This window comes from Strix uralensis, chromosome 4 (genome assembly GCF_047716275.1).
Source record: "Strix uralensis isolate ZFMK-TIS-50842 chromosome 4, bStrUra1, whole genome shotgun sequence".
Taxonomy (NCBI): domain Eukaryota; kingdom Metazoa; phylum Chordata; class Aves; order Strigiformes; family Strigidae; genus Strix; species Strix uralensis.
This window is the reverse complement of record NC_133975.1, coordinates 73749762-73772362: the sequence shown is the minus strand read 5'-3', so window position 1 is coordinate 73772362 and position 22601 is coordinate 73749762. Positions and strand designations below refer to the sequence as shown.

Below are 22601 nucleotides of genomic sequence, written 5' to 3'. Positions count from 1 at the left end.
ACAAAGAGAAGGTTTCTTTCAAGAATATCCTGTTTACTGTACTGAACTGCTAGGCTTCTTTTCCCCTCCCAATCTAGAAGATAAGCAAGCACAAAAGCCATATATCAACATTTTACTAATGTTACCTTTACAGTCATACAGTAAAGGTAAAATCTTGTAACGATTCACCTAGTTAAAAATTCCACAAGCAGAAATGGACAATGACTGAACTTGTCTCAAACTGCCTCACTTGATGTCCATCACTCTAGAAAAAGGAATGTGAAAGACCATTAATGATAAATGAAGACAACGCACAAGTTTGCTCCAAGTAGAGGGACAAACCTAAACACACACACTCCAGCTTTTCTCTTCTTTTTCATTTTCCTCAGAGTCCCTTCTCTTATTCTTGAATTGATGCAGACTTGGAAACATGTCTGAACTTTTATTTATTTCTTTATTTTTTAAAGAAGGAGGACTTTAAATAGAATTCTACTGCATGTTGCAGTAGAGTTCTACTGAGTTGCTAAGCACTGAAACTTTTCAGGCTGACTTCAGCCTGTAATTAAAAACGTTAAAGATATTTTTGTATGCAATATGAATATTACTCTCTTGTACATCAGGCTGGTTCTTGGGACAAGCATAAACTGTTTGACAGCAGTGTATTTCTTACTGTAATTACACATCAACTCAGCTGGACACAGTCTCTAAGATTTTTCCCTATTAAGCAAGTAAACTGTTTTAAAATTCATCAATTCACTAGGATTCAAACCAATCTCACTTCTCTAATAGATGCTGATTTATCTTGGACTCCACAAGGAACTCTGAGACCTAACAGTTCTGTGTAGCTTTATTCTGTATATACTTCCTTCTTTGGCAAGTCACTTTGATAATTTGGTTATAAAATACTGAAGGCAGACAAAACCATCCCCATTCAGAAGCTAATAATAAGTAATTGATTAATAAAGTCTGTTTCCCATAGTTTTTAGTGTAAGAGAAGTGAATAGATAACAAAGCCTTTTTTTTTTTTTAAGGAGCATAAAAATAGTGAAGTTATGTTCTAAACCTGCTCAAGAATCTCCCTCTCTCTCATGGAAAGCAAACTCCATAATCAAACTGCCTTAGGAGTTTATATCAGACAAGCAACCAATGGCTCTGGTTAGCCAGCCATGCCAAGTCTTCTACTGACACCTGCCAACCTCCTGTTGCTAAAATAAAATACAAATATAACCAGAAGTCAGGTGTGACCAATGCTGTAACTGACATTTTTCTCAGCAGAGGGGGACATCATCATGTCCTACCTTAGAAGGTCTGGATTCTACACTGCATGCCCAGAAATCTGGCCAACAGTGGAGTGTCTGTGCTCCTCCCTCACTTGTCTGAGGACAGTGCAGGCCGATTATCCTGACATGGGGGTACATGTCCACTGTCAGGTCTCATAGGGGCCTGGCAGCAAGAGTAACAAAAAAGACTGCAATAGAGGTTTTGAAGTTGATAGCCACATGCCAGATACTTTCTGCCCTTAAAGAGGCTTTTTTCTTCCTTTTTGCGTCAACTGTAACAAAAGAAGCAAGAATAAAATAAGCAAGTTGCTTTATGGAATACAAGGGCAATCAAAAACCACCACAAAGGCATCGCAGAGAAATGCCGTTGCAAGCACAGAAGATGAAATATCTGCCAGTGGTGGAAACTGTCTCTTTAAAATGAACTAGTGGTTTCCAGGCCCTTTTTGACTTGTCTCCTGGTGATAATCAGTCTTCCAGATGGTTTCTCATTGCCTAATGGTGTACACGAGAAAGTAAACATTTCAGATTATTGAAAAATCAAGTATCATTGCAAAACTACTCTCTTTCAGTTAAATGTTTCAGGTGAAACACTCTGAAAACACAAAACTAACAAGACTTCTCAAAAGTGAAATTGAGAGCAAATAAGGGAAACATCTAGCTACATCACCCAAGAAGAGCTTTATAGGCAAACAGACCAACAGTACTCAAAAGCACAAGCTCGGAGACATCCATATCTCAATTACATGACAACATAAAAAGAGGGCTATGTACCATAAATAAAGCAGATATACAAGTTAGAGCCAGACTACAGCACAAGATGCAGAACAGCTTCCTTAAAATTCCTTCCCATCACTCAAATTTTTTCCACCCCATTAATCAGTAAATTCAAACCGACACTGGTAACGGTCAAATCAAAATTTAAATTGAAATGCCTTAATCTCCGTCTTTATATGGATAATAAGGATTAAACAATGTTTGAAATGAGTTATTTTATCTTAACTAGATCTCTAAAAATATTTGTACATTAAATAATCTACTTACATTTGATGTTTTATATATTCTTTGAGAAGTGCTTCATCCACAGAATACATCTGCACTCCTGTTCCATCACCATAGTAATACATCACACTAGCATTAAGCTCAGGTTGAAATACTTGGTCAGTTCCTTCACCATACAGTTCTTGATAACCAATTGAATATTCAAAGTTCACTTCGAAATAAAGAAGAACATAAAAGAAAGGTGATTAAAACTATTAAGTCCAGCAGACAAATATTTTAAGGCATGATACACGCTGCTATTTTTATTGTTGGTTTTCAGCATCTGATTTTAAAAAGACTCAACCTACTTAATCATATTACGTTACAGGATATGTTCTTTGAGACAACTCTTACTTCATGTACAAACCGTAACATTATAGACATAATTTCAAAATTTTTGTTAAGCATCTACTTCTTTGCATACTTCTAGGGTTTCCTCTGCCTCGTCCTCTTCCTCTGCCTCTACCTCTTCCTCTGCCTCTGGAAAATCCTCGAACACTGCCACCCTCACTTCTCACGCTGCATACTTCATCATTATCATCTCTCTTTTCTCTATCACGACGCCAGTCTATAAGAGAAAAAAGCACAATACTTGCAATCATCATTAAATATCACAGTGCCAAAAAGTCCCTTGTAACACAGAGTTCTCAGCTGGTGCCCAGGCAATCTGCTGACTCAGTCCTGCTGGCTGAAGCAGGTCAGATCTGAAGCTGCAAGGGTGAAACCAGGCCTAAGGGCAAGTTGGGCAGAAGCTGTTAGCAATAAAGATGAATAAATGGGCTTGACTAGCAATCAATCTCACATGCTTCTAAAGCAACTGGACACTCTGCTGCCAGCTCAGGGATCACAATACCTACAATTGGCTTGGGACTGGAAGGAATGACCATGCAATTTTCCTTCCAGGCATGATAATACAGTCTCCTTCTGTGGGCCACTCCCAGTACCTAGGAAGAGCTGCCAGCTCTTGATGATCCTGTTCAGGGTGGGATTTCCACAGCAATGGCTCCCTGGAGCCTCCCTTTTGTTCCCAGAAGCAGCAGTCTACCACTCCCCTGACTCTGCCCATTTAACAGCAATCTTGATTCTCTGCTGGTCATGCCACAAACTGAGCTTTTAAGATAAGGACCCCATTTTGATAACACATGCAAATCTATGACGACTCTGCAAGGTTTTCATACAGATATATGGGCTGCACACAGAAGAGAGCAGCAGCAGAAGAAAGGAAAGCAAGCAGGTCCAAATCAGACCCAGGGACATTGGTTCCACTCACCACAAAACTTAAGGACAGATGTAATTCTCACTTTAGTCATGAGAGAAAATTAAGCCCTTTCTCACACCGTTTCCTTCTCTTTTCCTAACATTCTCAGAGACTTCCATCTTCAGTCAGCCATGCTTGCTTAAAGTTTCTTTAAGTTGCAGTTGGACAGTCTTCCAGATGCCAGGGGACCTCTTTGTCAGAGGAATGCCTGGGGATACAGCCCCTACTTGATCAAACTGAGAGTTGCCAAATTTAACAAAGGTCTGACTAAAGATATGATTTGTTGTTCATATTAGAAATCTTGTTTTACTAGCAACTATTTTTAATGAACCCTACAACAAAATATGTATGCTCATACATTCAAGTTCCTGTACTTTATTTTCTGTCAAATAAGACTCTGAATTTATGAATAATCTGTATGTGTGTGTCTCACTGAGAACTTGGACCTTAGCCTTCACACTTGCTACCCTCAACCTTAGAGGTCCCAAATGCATAGGCATTATTTGAACTATTTCCTCAAATCAGTTTCATTTTTGGACTCAGAGTACATGTAGCTCAGACACATGTAGAAGTCCTACATACAACAACAGCTTATGAAAAGTGTTATATTTAAGCCTGAAACAAGATTTTTACTTAAACAGCCAATGTTCCTCAAGAGCAAGAGATGTTTTACATTCTCTCACATTGAAACTGCTCTTGAGTCACTATAGGCTTGAGGTAGAGTTCATGCTACAAGTTTCTGGACATTTGACCATCCTGAGGAATAACTGCTGAAGAAAGTGATACACTAGTAAAAAACCTCCCTTAGCACCTGTCCATCCCTCAGACGTCCAGATCAAACCCTTACATCCATGTTCCTAAAATGACTTCATAAACAAATCCCATCTCAGTAGCATCCAGCACTTATTATAATGAGCAAACATTTAAATTGTTAATATATATTGCAATTTTAAAACTTAAATGCAAATACATAAATCAAAGGGTTACACTCAGCCTAAGATTTCTGCCATCTGACAAGCTGTATTCAGAACACCCGAGGATCAGAAGCAGTAGCAGCCGTGATGCATTTCTCCCTCTGTTGTGCTAGTACAACTTTTTGCAAGGCAATGCTGAGAAATAGGTCAGGGAACTGAGGGAATTGATCCAATTTAAAGGAAAAAACAACATCAGTAGAATTGCCAAAGCAGAGTTCAAAGTGTAGGTCCACAAGCAATTGCTCTGGTAGCAACAAGCTGCAGCAATAGCAGAGGAGCAGGACAGAGCAGACACCTTATGAGACTATTTCCAAACTTTCTGCATTGTAAAGCTGTGGCCCAAGACTCACAGCCATGAAGAGAAAAATATATGGTGCTCTGATTCAGAGCACCAGCACACACTGTAAAGACAGACTGTTTCCAAACTCAGTTACTCAGCAGAATCAGTGATTGAGACATTACAACTCTGATCAATTTGTAAAAAGGTTCAAAAAAAATCTGACAATAAGCTTTTAAACAAAACTTTTCAATTTAAAATTCATTAAACTACAGTATAATTTATTTATTTATTGCTGGTTATTGGCAAATATTTACACTAGGTTTTACTTAGTACAGGCAAAGTCAAGCTTCAACATAAACTGCCAATCTAATGCCTACTCATGCAGTTTTATACTTTATTTGCCACAAATAGAAAGACCCAGAGATCGAAAACTACTTACTACTTCTCTCATTCCGCCTGTTGTTATGAGGTATTAGCTTGTTTGTTTCCAGCAGAAATCTTGAGCTAGTTCGAGAGCCTGGTCTTTCTTGACTGTCTGACCGTACATCATCCAAGTGAAGTGGTACCCATTTCTGCTTGTTACCTTGAAAAGTTAATATATTACTCTTAATTATAGCACTACTTGAGGTATCAGCTCCTGAAAAGATTCTATAGAATTCTTCTTGTAGAACTAGCAACAGTTAACTTCAAAGTTTAAAAACTGGAAGAAGCTTAACATTGAAATTTTAAGATATGATGAATGACTAAACAATAATAAATGTAGTAAACAGGAATTTCTCAAACTGAAAGGTAGTCTTACCTAAGCTTTAAATATATGAAATGAAGGTGAGCTTATTTATTTAACAAACTTTTAGATGTAAACTCTGTTACCAAGAATTTATAGCTACATAACTGTTAAATATAGACAGTAAATTCATTACTATATAATTTCACAGCCTGCACGTGAAACTTAAAGGTAAAAAATAACATATCAAGTTGACCACTAAAATAAAGATTTCAATCACAAACTATAAAAATCTTCCTGAGAATTTAGCTGTGGTACTGTATTTTTACCTTGAGATATTCAAATTAAGTTAATTCATGTCCACCAAAAATTATGAGCAAAACTATTTTGTTGTAGGCTGGCCTAAAATATCTACTAACAATTAATTTAGTGATAATATTTGCTGTTCAATACTTGATTGGTACTGTGGGCTTCACACCAAGAAATATAAGCAAATACATAAAGTGCATTATCCATGCTGGGGGGGGGCGGAAATAGCTTGTACCTGTGGAATGCTTTGCTTTAAATTTCCACTTAGACTGAAAAAATTAAAAACAATAAAGGATTTTGTTTTAAATATGTACATAGGAAGATTAACAAATCTAAACAACAAAGGTCTTTAGGATCTGAAGAAATATCAGCAGGGAAGCAAGAAAAAAACAGCTGATGGCAGCAATATCTTAAAACCCTCTCAGATGTTTCTCCAGCCCACTCAAGTCTAATGACCAAATGAGATACAGGTTTGCTTATTATTTTTAATGTAACAGATTGGATCAAAAGGAAATGAATAACCTGGTTTAGTTTTCAAGTGATCACTTCAAAGTGTAAGCTAATAGTAAAACATGAAAATTAAAATGTTAGTATATATAGTAACACACACACATATATATGAAGTTAAATTAACATAGCGCTATCTAGTTAGTGAAATAAAGATGTGAGAGACAGTAACGGTTTGTACAGCCATTCTAAAATTTTCCAGAAACTGTCAGAGCTCCACGGAGCATCAGTAGCACACAAGCTGCTTTTTCCCCAGAATCCCTATCTGACTGAACAGAACACTCCAAAACCGGACAAAGGAAGCCAGTTTTAGGCAGAAAGCAATATATCCTGCATCACCTAGAAAATGCAAAATATAAAAAGTTTCACCGAGTCATTCAACTGGAATTAACGTAACTGTATCAATGGTGACTTACTGCATTATACATAGTGCCCAGACTGACCTTTTTTCCTTTGGTTATTAGTTTGAGCTTCATCTTCGCTAATATTATCTCCTGGACCATCTGGCTTTGCCTCCGGGTTGTCCTTGATTCCATTATTGCTTTTTTGATCAGATTTCTCCTCCTTTTCTCTTCTATTTGTTGGCTTCCTACTGTGACTTACAGTCTTACACTGCAAGAGATACCAGTAATTATTTCTGACAGTACAGCTGCTGGTAGAAAAAGGTATAAATTTCCTTTACCTATTAAAATTCCTTTATTATTACCTGTTCTCACCCTCTTAAGTAGGGTGAGTTTTAAGAACTGTGTTGTTTTGAAAAGTCTCATTTTAAATAGCTCTATTTTCTGCTAACTTGGCAAGACTATAAAAAGAATTTTTAGACTAAGGAAGTTTTTGTCTGGTTGGTTTTTAACTGAAGACGTAGAATTGCGGAGTGCACAACAATCACATTTCAATATCTCAAAATTGAAATTTATTTGATAAGAAAGAAATATTATTCACCAGTACCTACTGTTCAGACTGATTATCTTCAAAAAGCTGTGCTTAGAGAATACTGAGTGGTAAACCAGAAATTGCCATAATGCTGTACAATCTTAACAGCATGCCAAATGTTCCTGTAAACTGTAAGGAGCCATGGGTCTTAACTCTGACAATTCTGTTCTACTAAACCAGAAGAACCAAAGACCAGAGGATGTGGAGATGTATGATTACAGATTTATTTTTTCCCACATTAGAATATGGCATTTACTGGGAACTGTGTGCCTTTGAGTAGTGCCAGCATTCTGCAGATCATCACTTCTTGGAAATCCCACAGAATAACAGATTTCAGAGAAGGCAAAATGAACAGCATTTTAGCAACTAGTGGAAAGTTTCATTCTTCTCTGGTATTGACACAGGCTGCTGGATGAAGTTATTGAGAGCAGCCTGTGGAGAAGGACTTGGAGGTACCGATGGATGAAAAGATAATATGAGCCCGCAATGTGCACTCACAGCCCAGAAAGCCAACCTGGCCTGCATGAAGAGAAGTGTGGCCAGCAGGTCGAGGGAGGGGATTCTCCCCCTCTACTCTGCTATTGTGAGACCCCACCTGGAGTGTTACTGTGCAGCTGTGGGGCCCCAACATAAGAAGGACATGGACCTGCTCGAGTGGGTCCAGAGGAGGCCATGAAGATGATCAGAGGGCTGGAGCACCTCCCCTATGAATAAAGGCCGAGGGAGTTAGGGTTGTTCAGCCTGGAGAAGAGAAGGCTCTGGGGAGACCTTAGAGAGGTCTTCCAGTACTTAAAGGGGGCTACAGAAAAGGTGGGGAGGGACTCTTTATCAGGGGGTGTAGGGACAGGACGAGGGGTAACAGTTTTAAACTGGCAGAGGGGAGATTCAGACTAGATATATGGAACAAATTTTTCATTATGAGAGTGATGAAACACTGGAATATGTCGCCCAGAGAGGTGGCAGATGCCCCATCCCTGGAAACATTCAAGGCCAGGTTGGACAGGGCCCTGAGCCACCTCATCTGGTTGAAAATGTCCCTGCTCATTGCAGAGGCGTTGGACTAGATGACCTTTAAAGGTCCCTTCCAACCCAAACCATTCTACAATTGGATCTAACATCTACCTGCAAAATTAGGCTTTGCAGACATTTCTGCCAAACAGAAAGAATTCTGTGTTGGGGAGATGGCTTTGAACCTGCTGGAGTACATACAGTAGATACTGCAGTACTATGCTGTAATTAGGTTGAACACAAGGCCTTCCCTTAGACAAATCAATTGAGATTAAACACAAACTAAATGTTATTTGGTTTAACAGACACTACATGAATTTGTGTCCTGAAATTCTCACACACTTAAGTCAGAAAAAGGTTAATTAACATCTACGCAATATAATCTAAACCATCTGGTAAAACAAAAAATCTTTTTAAAAATACTCTTGAAGCAGACTATTTCAGACAGAAAACATCAAATGTGTATCTTCTTATGAAACACTACATATGTATCTCTCGGCCACTCAGTTTAGTACTGTACAGACATCATTAATTGTATCAAAATTTTATGTAATAACCAAGTAGATGCTAAAGACCTGCAGTACTAAAAAGAATGCAAGAGATACAGGTGCACATTTTCTTAAGTCACTAAAATCAGTATTTCCAAAGAAAAAAAGAGATGCTAAAATAACCATATTCTAGACTTAGTCACAAATCAACACTGGCACTTACAAATATTATTAAAGGATACAAAATTTAATCCTTTCAATGCTATTCAACCTCACAGATCTAAACTCAGCAGACCCTCTCCTTTTCTGAGCATCAGAACATGATAGAAAATATCATTATTTTTGGACACAGTTACAGTTTCTCTGCACTCCAACTCACATGTTACAACAGTAGTCTCTGAAAAGTTACAAACAAAAAGTGTTGCATAGTGGAACTGACCACACAATCTTCAAGAGCATTTTTGAGTTATTAGACTGTAGCAAACAAAGAGGCTGTGCATCTGCAGTATAAAAAGCACAGATGAAATTCTTTCTAATCTTATGAGTAACTAAGGAAGCAGTCTGATGCACAGCTGAGAGTTACACACCTCTAATGCCACCAGATAAATTAGCAGCTTTAGGATGCAAGTCATGCATCCTTCATGATATTGTTAAATGTATCACCACTGTCTTCTTCTGAAGTGGTAGTCTCCCGTTCACATCTCAGCAACTGACAAGAATACTGATGATGGAGAAGCTTATAAATACTTTAAAAAAAAAAAAAACAGAATCAAGGATCTTGTATAAACCACGATGGGATGTATGCACACACTAAAGTATTCTAACTGGTATGTGAGCAACTGAATGAGCACTAATTTATTAGCATATAATTATACAGGTTTTAAAGATCCTTCTAGCAACCTCAAAGATTTTCTTTGAGATCCTGTAGAACAAGCTACTAGAGGAGGCAAATTCTACCCAGCAGTAAACATGTTGTGTCAAAATATGCAGACGTCTATAATTTTGACTTGCAATGCTAAAAGCCAGGTTAGACACCTGAAAATGTTTTGTTGCTGATATAAACAACAAAGTTATGACAATCAATTGAGGGAGAAGGGAGGGTGTCTGAAACTGAGCCTGCAGGACAAATAACTCATGTGAAACTACCGTAATACACTCTTTTTCAGTTTTCATTTGGAGACTTTCACTTATACAATGCACACTGTTGAACCCAAATCTTCTGGTTTCCCTCACCAAGTAAAAGCATCACGGGGTGCTGCGGAACTAAAGCAAAGAGTGAAATGGCACCTCATAGCTTGCTATAATCTGTGCTCTGTTCTTGTTTTAAATAGCATAAAAGAGGTGTAAGATATCTTATGCACTTATCACTTGAGATAAGGTGAAAGGAAGATAATTTGATGGAGCAGATGTTAACTAAAGATCCAGCAAGGCAAAAATATATCAGAGTACTCAAGGATAACCAAGCTGTCCTAAGACAACCTGCCCAAAGCATTCTGAGCCACAAGGGAGGGCAGCATATTCACAATCCCAAAGGCCTTCTCATCTGGGCATAAACTTCCTGAAGAGTAGAAAAGGGAAATACAAGTTTTAAATTGGTATATGGCATGTTTCTACCTACACGTCCATGGCACACCACTAACAATAAATGGAGTGTATATGTCTGGGCTTGCAAAGGGTTCGGAAATTCCATTACCAGTGCAGACAGTTAAGCACAGACCAGTATCCTGAATTATTGACAAAATTTCTGTTGAAACCCTACAACACTCAAAGCACATTCTGGGGGGAATGGTATTAAGCAGAGAAGTCAATATGGTTTTTCAAAAAAATAATACTGAAGATAACAGAGGATACTTACTTCATTGTTTGCTATTTCACTTGGTGTTGGCCAGTTTGTGATATCACCAAAATCACCAGCCTGCAAAGATGATGAACAGTTTATACTACTTCCTAGATTTAGTCCTTTTTAAAACATGGAAGTTGTCAGCCATGACTCAGATGGCCAGACTACCCCTTTGAGCAGAACTGTTAGAAGTAGCAATTTTTAAAAACTGAGGAATACAACCGAAAACAAACTTACAACCTTTGAAAACAGAATATGATTGATTGTAGAAACAACTATTCATTGCAGTTACATCCAAATCAAGGTCCAATACATCTTAGCTTGTCATTAGTCTAACTGTCTAAAGAACGCCTTCATGAAGAAGTTCATTTTAAGTGGGCACAGCCAAAAAAAGATAGCAAGCAAGCAAAATTTTCTACATTCTATTATAAAATAAACTAAGAGTGCTTATGACTCATGTGAGCACACATGAAACAATTGTCAGGTTAAATGTTGTCTTACACATAGCTTCCTATGTGATTTAAAGGTATCTACCGCTTAGAAGTCTTCTAGCTTTTGGAAGACTGAGCACAGGTATTATTCAACCTAAAAAGGGGTGGCTGTACAAAATTTTAGAAACTTATTTTTCAATAAAAAGATTCTGTGTCTCCTGTTGTCATAATGGTAATTTTATAACAGCACATAAAGCACACACAGCACATAATATGCAAAAAGGATTCCCCAAACTGATCTAGCATCATCTGTGCTCAAGTGCTTTTTCTTTGCAGTCCCTTCATATTTTTATATAATCCCATTGCTTTTTTAAACAAAAGTGCCTTTCCTTATCCCTCATACATACACCACTTTAGCATCCCCTCTAATTTTAAATTTCCCTTCCTTCTTAACTTTTCTTTGACTTCTGAATTAACCATTACCAAGGCAGAACATAACACTGCTGGTTGCAACTTCAAAATACCTTGCTATCTATCTTCTTATTTTAGTAATATCAGCTATTTACCATATTGAATATTTACAGCCAGAAATACCCCTTTGAAATTATTTCATTTTCCTGTTTAGCTCAGCTAAATGATAGTTTAAATTAACAGGTTAAATTAACTGGGACTTCTAACACAATCGGTCCAGTAACTCACAGCTAAATGTCCTTCCGGCAAATACAAACCTTGCTGCATTTCCTTGTCCTGGGTTTCGCCGCTTTTATAACTTTAGTGGAATCTTCTAGTTCTGAAAAGGAAGAAAAACATTTTCAAATGAAGAATTAGACTGCACTTTAAAAGATTATGGAAGGTATACTTTAATAACTCTGTTTAACTATCTATCATGCTACACCAAAGTTTTTTTGAGGCCTTGGGATCGAAGTCAATGAACATTCCCATAAAGTAACTAATAGTACATGACATTGAAAAACTCCCATTCATAATGAGTGTAAATAATCTTGTAAACTAGGTGTACAGGATACTGTATAACACAGTATTTAAGCATTTGCTCAGCTATGAGGTCAAGACTATCTCAAAACACTGGTATTTTAACCTAATAAGTAGCAAAGAAAATGAGCCCCTGAAACACATTTAAAAAGTTATCCTATTAGAAGCTATATTTATAAGACAGATTTACAAAATAAACCATTATGCAAGCATGAAAAATAGATGCAATTACATGTGCATAAATTCCTTTTATAAGCAATTACTCAAGTCCCAAATAAAATTTAGTCATATTGCTCATAATCAAGCCAAAGCATTGGAAAAAAAAATATATATAAGGAAAGATGAAAACAGAAAATTACTATAAAAATTACATTAAGGCTAATAAATTTTAATGTGCAAATTCCACAATGGATAGGTTTATGATAAATATGAACATTTGCAACAAAGCTGACACTCATACGTTTTCAGAATCATCCCGAGTCAAGACCTAAATTTTATAATAGTGATCCCATCTGATCTCCTGAGCAAGAGTCCATTATACGTCTACCAGTAATATCTGCCAGGAATTAATATAATGCTTGGAAATAACTCTCTCTCTTGTATGTGGCAACATTATTGGGCCTGACGATCTAGGATCAATAACCTACACTGAAAAAAAAAAAAGTCTATTTAAATTTACTACATCTTTTAATGCATGTGCAATTACCCTTCTGTGAATCTGATTTTCTTATTCAGTGCAATTTTTCCCTACCCATCTTAATTGTGTTCTGCTTTTTGCATTGGAAATTCAGGGGGAAAAAACCCCACTTGTATCAGGCAATTTTTCTTGGAGATCAGAATTGAGACAGAGGAAACCACCTCTTAACTTCTGTTAAGCCCCGTTTCTGTTTTCCCAATGCATATTTTCCCACAGAGAAGTGGTCACAACCTTTCCTTGAAATTTCTTATTCAGTATTTTATTGCAAGACAAACTTGAAACATTGAACATGACTGAAATCACTAGTGGATTATTATTTCATACAGGGATAACATCACCTCCTCAACCCTTATCTCTTTCACATCCAGTGACTAATCTTCCTTATCGCAGCTTCACACTGGGAACCCCACCCTCGTGCCCCAGTGACTGAAAACCCTCTCTCTCTGCTTCCCGGAATATACAGTGAAGATTAGAAGCATAAACTAATGCATACTCCATATTCCACTGTAAATTATATTAATACTGCTATATACAACTTGCACATCACAGAAGACATGTGAATTCAGTGACTCCTGATCAGCCTTTGACCTTTGCCACACCATTTACCAGGTTTTTCTCCTCTCCTACAGATCTGCTTTTTAAAACAAAGACAAAACACCCCCAAACCGCCTCTTTCTTGTTATTCAGCCTCAATTAACATTAGACTGAGAGCTTTCAGAAACACACAGTGACTGTGTAATCCTAATTTTTACTTGTCATTCAATAGTAAACTAATTGCCCTTTACAAAACAAGACAAACAGCTGTAGAGGTGGAGTAGCAAACAAATTTGTAATTTTCTCCAACAAAACTGCCAATTATCCATAAAGGTAAACTGACTGGCCATAGCATTTGTCCTCCAATAGTCTGTAAACACACATCTCTCTCTAGGTGTTCAATTACCTTACCGAAGCCCTTTTTTCCATCTCGCAGCACTTTTACTTAAATTGCTGCTGAAGGACTGCTCTGCCAGAACTTCTACTCTGTGTGTCACCAGGGCGTAGTAAGGGATTCAAAAAATGAAAGACTCAATGTCGCTGCACTATCTTAGTCATGGGATATTATTCCAGGCGGCAGGAGAGGCTATCTGAATCGAGGAGAATGAGACCCAACTCGTTTTAAGGAATCTCTCTTATCTGTATGTAGTAATCCATGACTTGGAAGATGCATTTGCACACTAAATGAAAAGAAAATTAATATTAGGCAACAAACCACCTGGTTGATGATCCCAGAGATCTCACCACGCTCCATACCTCCCTACCCAAAAACAACTCCACAGAGTTTGCTTCCCTTCCAAAAGAGCTGTGCTCAAAACCAAATTTAACCGATCTTTCCTGACCGGCTTTCTGGGGCTTATCGTATAGGAGTTGGATTTTAGTGTGAAGCATGAAAGGGAAGATAAAGGGGAAGGAAAAAAAAAAAAAAAAAAAAAAAAGGAGGGTTGGAGAGTAAATGAACAAAACATCAGATCACTTAAAGGTTTTACCCACGTCACATCTGTTATGTTGTTATGAAGGGGCCTAGAGCCACTGTTCAGGCAAAACTTACTCTAGAGTGTGTTTAGATAAAAGCTCTATGCTTAACACTACTCTGGTGTTTGGTTCCACCATCATGTAACAGTGCTGAATACCCACAAATGGCACCTCCTTGCTCCAGCAGAACCCAACACGCCCTTGCAAATAAACTATTTCACTTATTGTTAATTCCAACCTAACACTTATTGTTAATTCCAACCTCCAAGTCACATGCGACAAGGTAATCTGTTTACTAATGGCATGCTGTGTTGATAAAAGAATTTAGTTATCTTCAATTACTTTATTTGCTGGGTTTCAGCTCAGTTTTGAGAGGGTGAGGGAAAAAAAAACAAAACAAAAAAATCAAGGATGAGAAAGTTGAAGTGCCAGTGATCATCTTTCAATCACCGAACTCCATCCAGTAGAGATGTCATCCACACGAAAACAGAAATCAGCCTTCAAAGCCATTTTTATTATGGTTCTTCCAAGTCTCTTAATACACCACATCCTAACATGAGATATTTTCTGCAGAAAGACATGGATGTGCAAACATGCCAAGTGCAGTATGTCAAGATACGTGGGATGACAGTTCTGAAAAATGAAAGATGAATTTTGGAACCACCAAAACAGCAGCAATCCTCTGGGACAACGACTGGAACATGGAAAAGCAGACTGGATGCTGTGCATAGGTAAGAGAAGCAAAGTTTGTACATTATCACTGAAGTACCATTGATTACAAGACAAACTACATTTTCAGTAGTAGCACTTCAGAATGGATGGTAAGTTCTGCAAATAACTAGTCAGCAAGTAATTTTCTCTGATGGAAGGGGAGGGATGATATAGCCAATTTCTTCTGAAAGCAAAGTCTATTAATAAAAGGTGGAACACATTTTAGTTCTGATACAAACACAGTTTATGCTGTAAGGATTTCTAGACAATTTTCAATTTCCAGACTGCATCTGTATTCCCTTCAGTGAAGGAACAACATCACGTAAATACCAGAAGTGCTTCAGGAGGTGGCTGAAATCACCCAGCAGAACAGCTCTTCAAAACTTCAGTGGAACATGTTTGTTGAACTTGTACGTTTTCTTTTCAATGCTCAGTTTGAAACTTCACAGTATAATCCATTTTTAAACAAGGTAAGCTATACTTAAATCTGGTTTTTTAATAGATAAATGTGCAAGTCTTGCAAACATGACAGAACAATCCCTTGGAGTATATCATAATTTAAATCTAGAGCATAGATTTAGATCCCCAAAAAAACCCCAACATCTACCACACAAAATTACATATGCTGTTATACACAACTAAAATACAGACAGCAGGTTTTTAAAGATAATGTTTTTAATCCCTTCAGGGCTGAGGTAACTGTCAATGTTGTATCTTCTGATAATTCTTAAAATAATTTTTAAAAGCTGCTATTAAAACACTCAGGGAATTGATAAGAATATCTGCCTTAGATACACCAAAAAAATTTGATAATCAGATCATTTACCAATTTACTAATCAAAAGCTTGCTATTCCTAGCAACACAGCACACCTTTACTAAACTGTACTTTTACAACCTGTTTTGCTAACAGACTAAAGCAAATTAATTTATACAATAGCACTACAGTGCTCTGCTGCCAAAATATCAATCAGATAAAAGGTGTTCTTTGATGCCCAGAAATAAATGCAATGAATAAAGACAAACCAAGCACAGTATAGAAGACTGAAGTGTGCAGTTATTTTAACTCACTACATCATTCAAGCACACTAGGAAGTAAACCCACTTCAACCACTTACGCACCACAGGTATTTTGCTTCACTGAATACTTTCATAAATTTCACAAACAATTTTTGAATAATTACCTAATCATAGAATCATAGCATGGTTTGGGTTGGAAGGGACCTTAAAGATCATCTAGTCCCAACCCCCCTGCCATGGGCAGGGACACCTTCCACTAGACCAGGTTGCTCAAAGCCCCGTCCAACCTGGCCTTGAACACTGCCAGGGAGGGGGCAGCCACAGCTTCTCTCGGAAACCTGTGCCAGTGTCTCACCACCCTCACAGGGGAGAATTTCTTCCTTGCATCTCATCTAAATTTGCCCTCTTTCAGTTTAAAACCATTACCCCTCATCCTATCCCTACACCCCCTGATAAAGAGTCCCTCCCCACCTTTCCTGTAGCCCCCTTTAAGTACTGGAAGGCCGCTATAAGGTCTCCCTGGAGCTTTCTCTTCTCCAGGCTGAACAACCCCAACTCTCTCAGCCTGTCCTCATAAGGGAGGTGCTCCAGCCCCCTGATCATCTTCATGGCCTCCTCTGGACCCGCTTGAGCAGGTCCCTGTCCTCCTTATGTTGGTGGTCCCAGAGCTGGACACAGCACTGCAGGTGGGGTCTCAGGAGAGTGGAGCAGAGGAGGAGAATCCCCTCCCTTGACCTGCTGGTCACAACGAATCATTAGAGACCCACATCAGCTGTACAAATCACATGAAGACTAGAGAACTCATCATTCAGATTCCCTTTTGCAAGCTTACAAAAAGGGCAGCTCTATAGGTTTCATGAAAACAAGTGGGAAAACTTTCATAATAAAATTATTTCAACAACTCCATTCTGGGCAAATTATTTATATGGAGGAAGGGTAACTAGCCTCTTCTGTGAGAGCCCAGCTCTGAGTGGTAGCTGAGGAAAAACAAGACTCAGAGGAAAGACAAGGAATACAGGACTAACACTGGGTTGTTCCGCAGTTTCTGTACGGACACATCTTGTTGGCTCAATTTAAAAAAAACTTATCTTGTCACCTTGTAAAAAATTATCTACAGGATTATAAAGGATTTTTTCCTTGCAACCGTTCCTCTCCTATTACTCACAGATTTTCACCTTGAAGAACTGAAGACTTACTGCAATATATTGGCTGGGCGCTACGAGGGAAGGCAAGGGGAGGAAGACACACCGCTGTAGTACCTTTCATCATTTGACAGCCTATGCTAAAGCTAACTCCCTGTGTTCACGATCACCGGGATTAGACAGAAGCCTATTAATTTCACTAGCAATTTTATACTGCTACGAGTCTTTCTCCATGAGTTAAATGCAGATTAGGATGTAAAAACAGCTGTGTAATTCTGAAATTGTTCTGTTTAAAAGAGAAGTTTAATAAAAGGCTTAGTCAGAAACACTGAACTGTGGTAACAAACATACCATGAAAAATTCAAATGTTTACATCAGGTGTTTGATTTACTATAACATGATTAAAACCTACTAACATATCTGAGACAAAAATGTAATAAGTCATAGTAATAACACTTTGACCGAATTTTTCTGCCAAGAACTTTAAGCCTTTTACAGTACTTTATTCCTTCTAGTGTCAGGTGACCTTAACAGTTTCTTTCAGTAAGAAGAGTCAGGTTTGCCTCTGCTACAGACTAATACTATGCTAAATTGAAAGTCAAAAGATGACAGACAGACTGGGATCAATTTTCTCAAGTGTGTAACTATCACCAAACATACCATACGTGCACGTCTCAGGAAACTTTCAACAAATTAAGCCAGGATCAACAAGTCAAACAGGATTCAGTCACTACTTTGATGTGAGATTCTTTTACGTTTTATTATCCTCTTTACGGATAGTTTTACATTCCATCCCAGTAGTATTTCTGCTCATCTACTTATTATTTCACATGACTAATTTCCATACTACTACATTCATAAGGGCCTTGTGTGACGGATTTTGCTTTGCCAACATGCAATTAGTTACTTCAGAATACATCCCTCGTTGCAGATGGAGGCACATGGCAATCCCTTCCTTCAAACAGCCAGGAAAGACCAGCTGCTTTGCCTTTCACAAGGGAAAAGAGAGGTGGCACCTTCATGGTGCTTTTGGTGGGGGCCAAACCAAAACACGCAGCCTGGTACGTGTTCTTCACTGATGCCATTACCAGCAACAGCAACTCCCGTATTTGCTCAATTATACACTTGCCACTGAAAAAGATGCTCCGGTGCAGCTACTCAGATTAGTATTAATCTGATAAATGATAAGCATAACTTTTATGCGGAAGGAAAATAAAGTTCTCTGAAATCATGAAATCAAGCATATAATGGGCACGGTGTAGGAAGTCACTGCCTCTTTTCTCCTCCTTCCTTCAACAGCTATTTGTGTATTTTATCTTAAGTGGAAAAGTAAACTGTACAGAAGGTGAAGCACGAGGTGCTAATGCAACAAAAGAAGCTTTCCCAATGCTTCTCATGTACCTTTATTATTACTGCCACAGCAAGGCAAATGAGTGACAAGTCCTCTTTCATGCATGGACAAGACCACAAGCTGCTGCCCGGCAAGCCAGATTGTAGAAGCTACGCATAAATAGGTATTTATGAGTGCGTCAGTACACACAAACAAAACAGTCAAGATGATAAAGATGACTATATATGTTGCCAAAAGGTTTGATCTTCAGCTAAGTAGAGATTTTGTGGTCTGGAGAACTCCTTTGCTTGCATGACCTGTACACTTGAAACTATAAATTATATATTTCTCTTTGTGGAGGAAGTACGTATTTAATTCAAGGATAAAAGTGACTGTGAGATCACAAAAAGGTTTGTCAGGTGCCTTCAGGAGCAAGTGCCGAGATTGAAATTCTCGGGAAACACAGGTTGAAATACGTATTTTGAGGTCAGCGGTTTACTTCCAGCCAAGAACAATACTCCAAGAAGCTGCTCATTTTTTGGAACTCTTTGCAAACCTAAACATAAAACCTGGCCATTTCAAGTCAGGTCTTCAGTGACCAACTCTGTAAAGCCACCTGCCTGTTAGGTCGGTATGAAGCCTGTAAAGTAGCTTTATCTTACATGTAGTGATTAAAGGCCAGAAAATTATACCACAGCTACTCTCGCTCCATCTCTTTCTACATAAACGATTTGAATCCTGACAGCAGGCAAACTGACTACTTTTGTTAACATTTAAAGCCTCTGCAATCCAAATCTTCTGGAAAGCAAAACCAAGTAACGGATCGTACAGAGGGCCTTGCTATATAATTAGGCAAAAAAGACCTGCGGTAAAGCAAACGGGATTTAGCAATATTTCTACAGAAAAGCAAAGCGAGACAAGTAGCTTACCAGCCCTCTTTGCCAGCACCGGAGCCCAGCGCCGTGCGGGGCTCGCCGGGGGCGACCATCTGCAACCCCCGTGAGCCCGCAGCCAGCACGGCGGCTCCCTCACCCTAACCGCGTCCCCGTCTCCCCCCCGCCCCACGCCGAGCCGCCCCGTTGTTGGCCGCCGTTCCCCGGCCCCGAGGCGGCGGGCGGACCCCCCCTCCCCTCGCTCGCCTCCCTGCTCTGCCCATGTATGTCAAAAGCCGGAGCGCCCGGCTCGGCTCCCGCGGGGCTGCGCTGCCGGCCGACCCGCACCCGGGCCCTGCTCCGGCAGCGCGCTGCCCGCCCCGGGGAGCGGGGAGAAACACGCGCCTTTCGTTCCTAAACCAAAACAAAACCAAAACCAACCCCCAAGCAGAACACCAGGCAGCGCCCGGCCCGCTGCCCGCACCGCCCCCCCCCCCCCCCCCCCCCCCCACGCCGCCTCCCCGCGCCCGGCCCGGCCCGGCCGCCACACCTGGGTCCTGCGGGACGAGCCGCCCGCCCGCCGCGGGTGGGGAAGGGCTGTCCCGCGCGGGTCTGCGCCTCGTCCACGGGTTCTCCTTGGGCGGCGGGGCTTCCGCCGCCGCCCGCCGCCGCCCGCCCTCCTCCGCGGCCTCCTCCCCGCAGGGCGACTCGGACACCGGCCGCTGGGGCTCCTCCGACTCCCGGGGCCGGCTGACGGCCGGGCCACCGCCCTCAGCGCCCCAGACCCGCCGCTCGGCGGGCGCCGCCGACACCTGCGCCGCGGACATGCCCTGCCGCCCGCCGCGAGGGGCCGCCAAGCCGGGGCGGCCGCAGGGAAGCCAAGGCGGGGGGGGGGGCGAGGGGGCGAGGGGGCGGCCCGCCTCCTCCCCTCGCCACCGCCCCGCCCCGCCGGCCGGGGCTCCGGGAGATCCCCTGTCAGCTGCCCCGGCAGGGCCGCGCCGCCGCTCGCTCCCTCCTTCCCCTCAGCCGCTCACTCAGCCAGCGCCCTCCCGCAGCGCAACCCCTTCCCCGAGAAGGGGAGAAGCGAGCGAGAGCCACCCGCGCCGCGTCGAACCCGAGCCGAGCCGCCGCCTCCGGAGGGCGGGGAGGCGCTGCCGGCCCCGCTGCGCCTCGGCGGCCCCGCGCGGCCCCGCCCGGCCCGGCCCGGCCCTGCCCGCCTGGAGGGGGGTGCGCGGGCGGCGGCCGCCGGGCGGAGGGGCGGGGCTTGGGTGGGAGGGGCACCCCCGTGCGTGATGACCTCAGAGGCCGCGCTCGAGCACGGCGGCGCGAGCGCCTGCCCCGCGCCAGTGGCGGGACGGCGGCGGCCTTCGGCAGGCGGTGGATTCGGCGGCGGAGCGAGCGCGCCCTGTTAGAAAACTTTTGTTATTTATTGCAGTTCAGCACCTTTGTTCGTAACGGCCCCGCTTCTGACCTTGCACTAATTAAAAAGTAAAAAAAAAAAAAAAAACCCAAACCAACCTCCCCTTAGGTGGCCGAGCGGGCGGCCAGTCACCCACAGGAACCCCCCACCCCAGAAACACAAACAAACGGACGAAGCAACCCGGCGCCCCTCGCTGCTGCTAAAAACCAGAATACATAAATCGCCCCGCAGCTGCTTCAGAGCAACGGCGTGGCTCAGCTTGGAAAACCTCATCTGAACCAGTGATTATTTATTTACTTACTATCAAGTCTACTTCGGCTGAAAGCAAAGGGAGGTGAAGAGAGCAGGCGCTGCAGGGCCACTGAGCTCCTGCTCTCCCTTAGACATGCACTGGTAAAGACAGTTTAAACTCTCAAGTACCACTTCCTGGACATGCCGTTTCTATAGGCCTTTCCCATGCTTGTACAATGAAAGGCTCAAAATACTGCAGGAGGCTGAAGACGTGTCGCTGAAGCAAAGCAGGCTGCTCTGGTTCAGCACTTCCAGTCCAGTCCACCCCACACTTGGGTCCAAGCAGTGAGGGAATTGCCCATCATTTAAGCATTGCAACAGACTGGTACCATCGCTAGCACACCACGTCTCCTCTACCTTTCTACTTTCTGCCAAAGATCTCCCAGAAGTCATCTTGTAGCACACATGCACCCGTACCAGGCTTGCTGGGTTCATTAGGAGGCTACACCCCCACTTCTGCCACTGCGTCATCCCAGAACCGCTATGGTCACAGAGTGAGGAAAGCCACCAAAGCATGAAATTCATCACCCTTTTCCCTCACCTTAAGACACCCTTTCCTCTCCCGTTTCTTGCATTCAGACTCTTGGCCCTGTTTTACTCCGTTTCTTATAAAAGATCTTCCAAAAAAATTTCCAACATCTCTTTAATGAACAAAGCAAATTATTAAACAGGCTTTTATAAAGCTAGTGAAATATTTTTAAAGTAGCATCACAAGTAACCAAACTTCCAGTGCTCTGTGGCAGCAAAATAGGTTCTGTTTGGGGTAATGTTATTCTCTGCTTTAATGAGATTGTATGCAGTTTTACCCCTTCATCAGAATAAAACCCACAAACCCCCCAAAAATCCCAACAAACCCCCATCATAGCCCATGCTTCTTCAGGCAGTTTTTAGGATTATTCTGGAACTGTGGGAACAGTATCCGCTCAAAAGAACAGAGGCCATCTCCTGTAACACCAAGCACTTCAACTGTCCTGACTGGCAGAAGGTGCTGGTGGACGCCTCCCTCCCAGGCAGTGTGTCCTCTGGTCAGGTGCGATGAGATCAGATCACCTGGTGGAAGCCCAGGTCTACCTCAAAGAAGAAACCCCCCAGATGCTTGCTGCTTTGTTCTAGATATTTGGAAATTAATGACCTTTTGCAGTAAAGGCTTGAAATTAAAACATCTACCGCAATTGTTATGCTATGATAAGCAAACCACATAGATATTTTCATGCATGTTTCTGTAACTGCATATTTAAGCTCCAAACATGGTAATAAGGGAGGAATTTCTCTTTACATAATAGAAAAAATTACTATTGCTTCCAAGCACTTTTTATACAGAGTGACACATGTATTCTTTCTTCATTTTAAATTTATACCAAGAGAAGGAAAAAATAAAGTAGAATGATTAAAATGAAAGCGAATCTTCAAACTCTTAGAAGCATTTTTCTTTGCAACTCGGAACTCAATTTCTTCTCATGCAACAAATTTGCAAGTCAAGGACATACCAATTGCATATTGCAGTGACAAATTTATTTAAAAGGGAGGAAAGGATTCTTAGTGAATAATCCTGAGTGGGAAAAAAGGCAC

The 22601-nt window shown here is 41.1% G+C and overlaps 1 protein-coding gene across 8 annotated transcripts in view; it reads right to left on the bottom strand.

The window, feature by feature from the left end:
- The window catches only part of LARP1B (La ribonucleoprotein 1B), a 33350-nt gene extending 12860 nt beyond the window's left edge, over positions 1-20490 (bottom strand). For 4 of the 8 annotated variants that reach the window (XM_074867280.1, XM_074867283.1, XM_074867282.1 and 1 more), the window contains exons 1-7: positions 19872-20490; positions 11781-11842; positions 10637-10696; positions 6796-6964; positions 5252-5395; positions 2725-2868; positions 2304-2472 (exon numbers count right to left, since the gene is read on the bottom strand). In XM_074867280.1, the coding sequence (XP_074723381.1) occupies positions 2304-2472; positions 2725-2868; positions 5252-5395; positions 6796-6964; positions 10637-10696; positions 11781-11842; positions 19872-20148 (1025 nt within the window). In that variant the 5' untranslated portion in view covers positions 20149-20490. Of the gene's footprint in view, positions 1-1277; positions 1532-2303; positions 2473-2724; positions 2869-5251; positions 5396-6795; positions 6965-9368; positions 9528-10636; positions 10697-11780; positions 11843-18520; positions 19454-19871 lie in introns of those variants that run through there. The other 4 variants (XR_012628795.1, XM_074867284.1, XM_074867286.1 and 1 more) reach the window with 4 other exon arrangements.
- Between the last annotated feature and the right edge of the window lie 2111 nt (positions 20491-22601).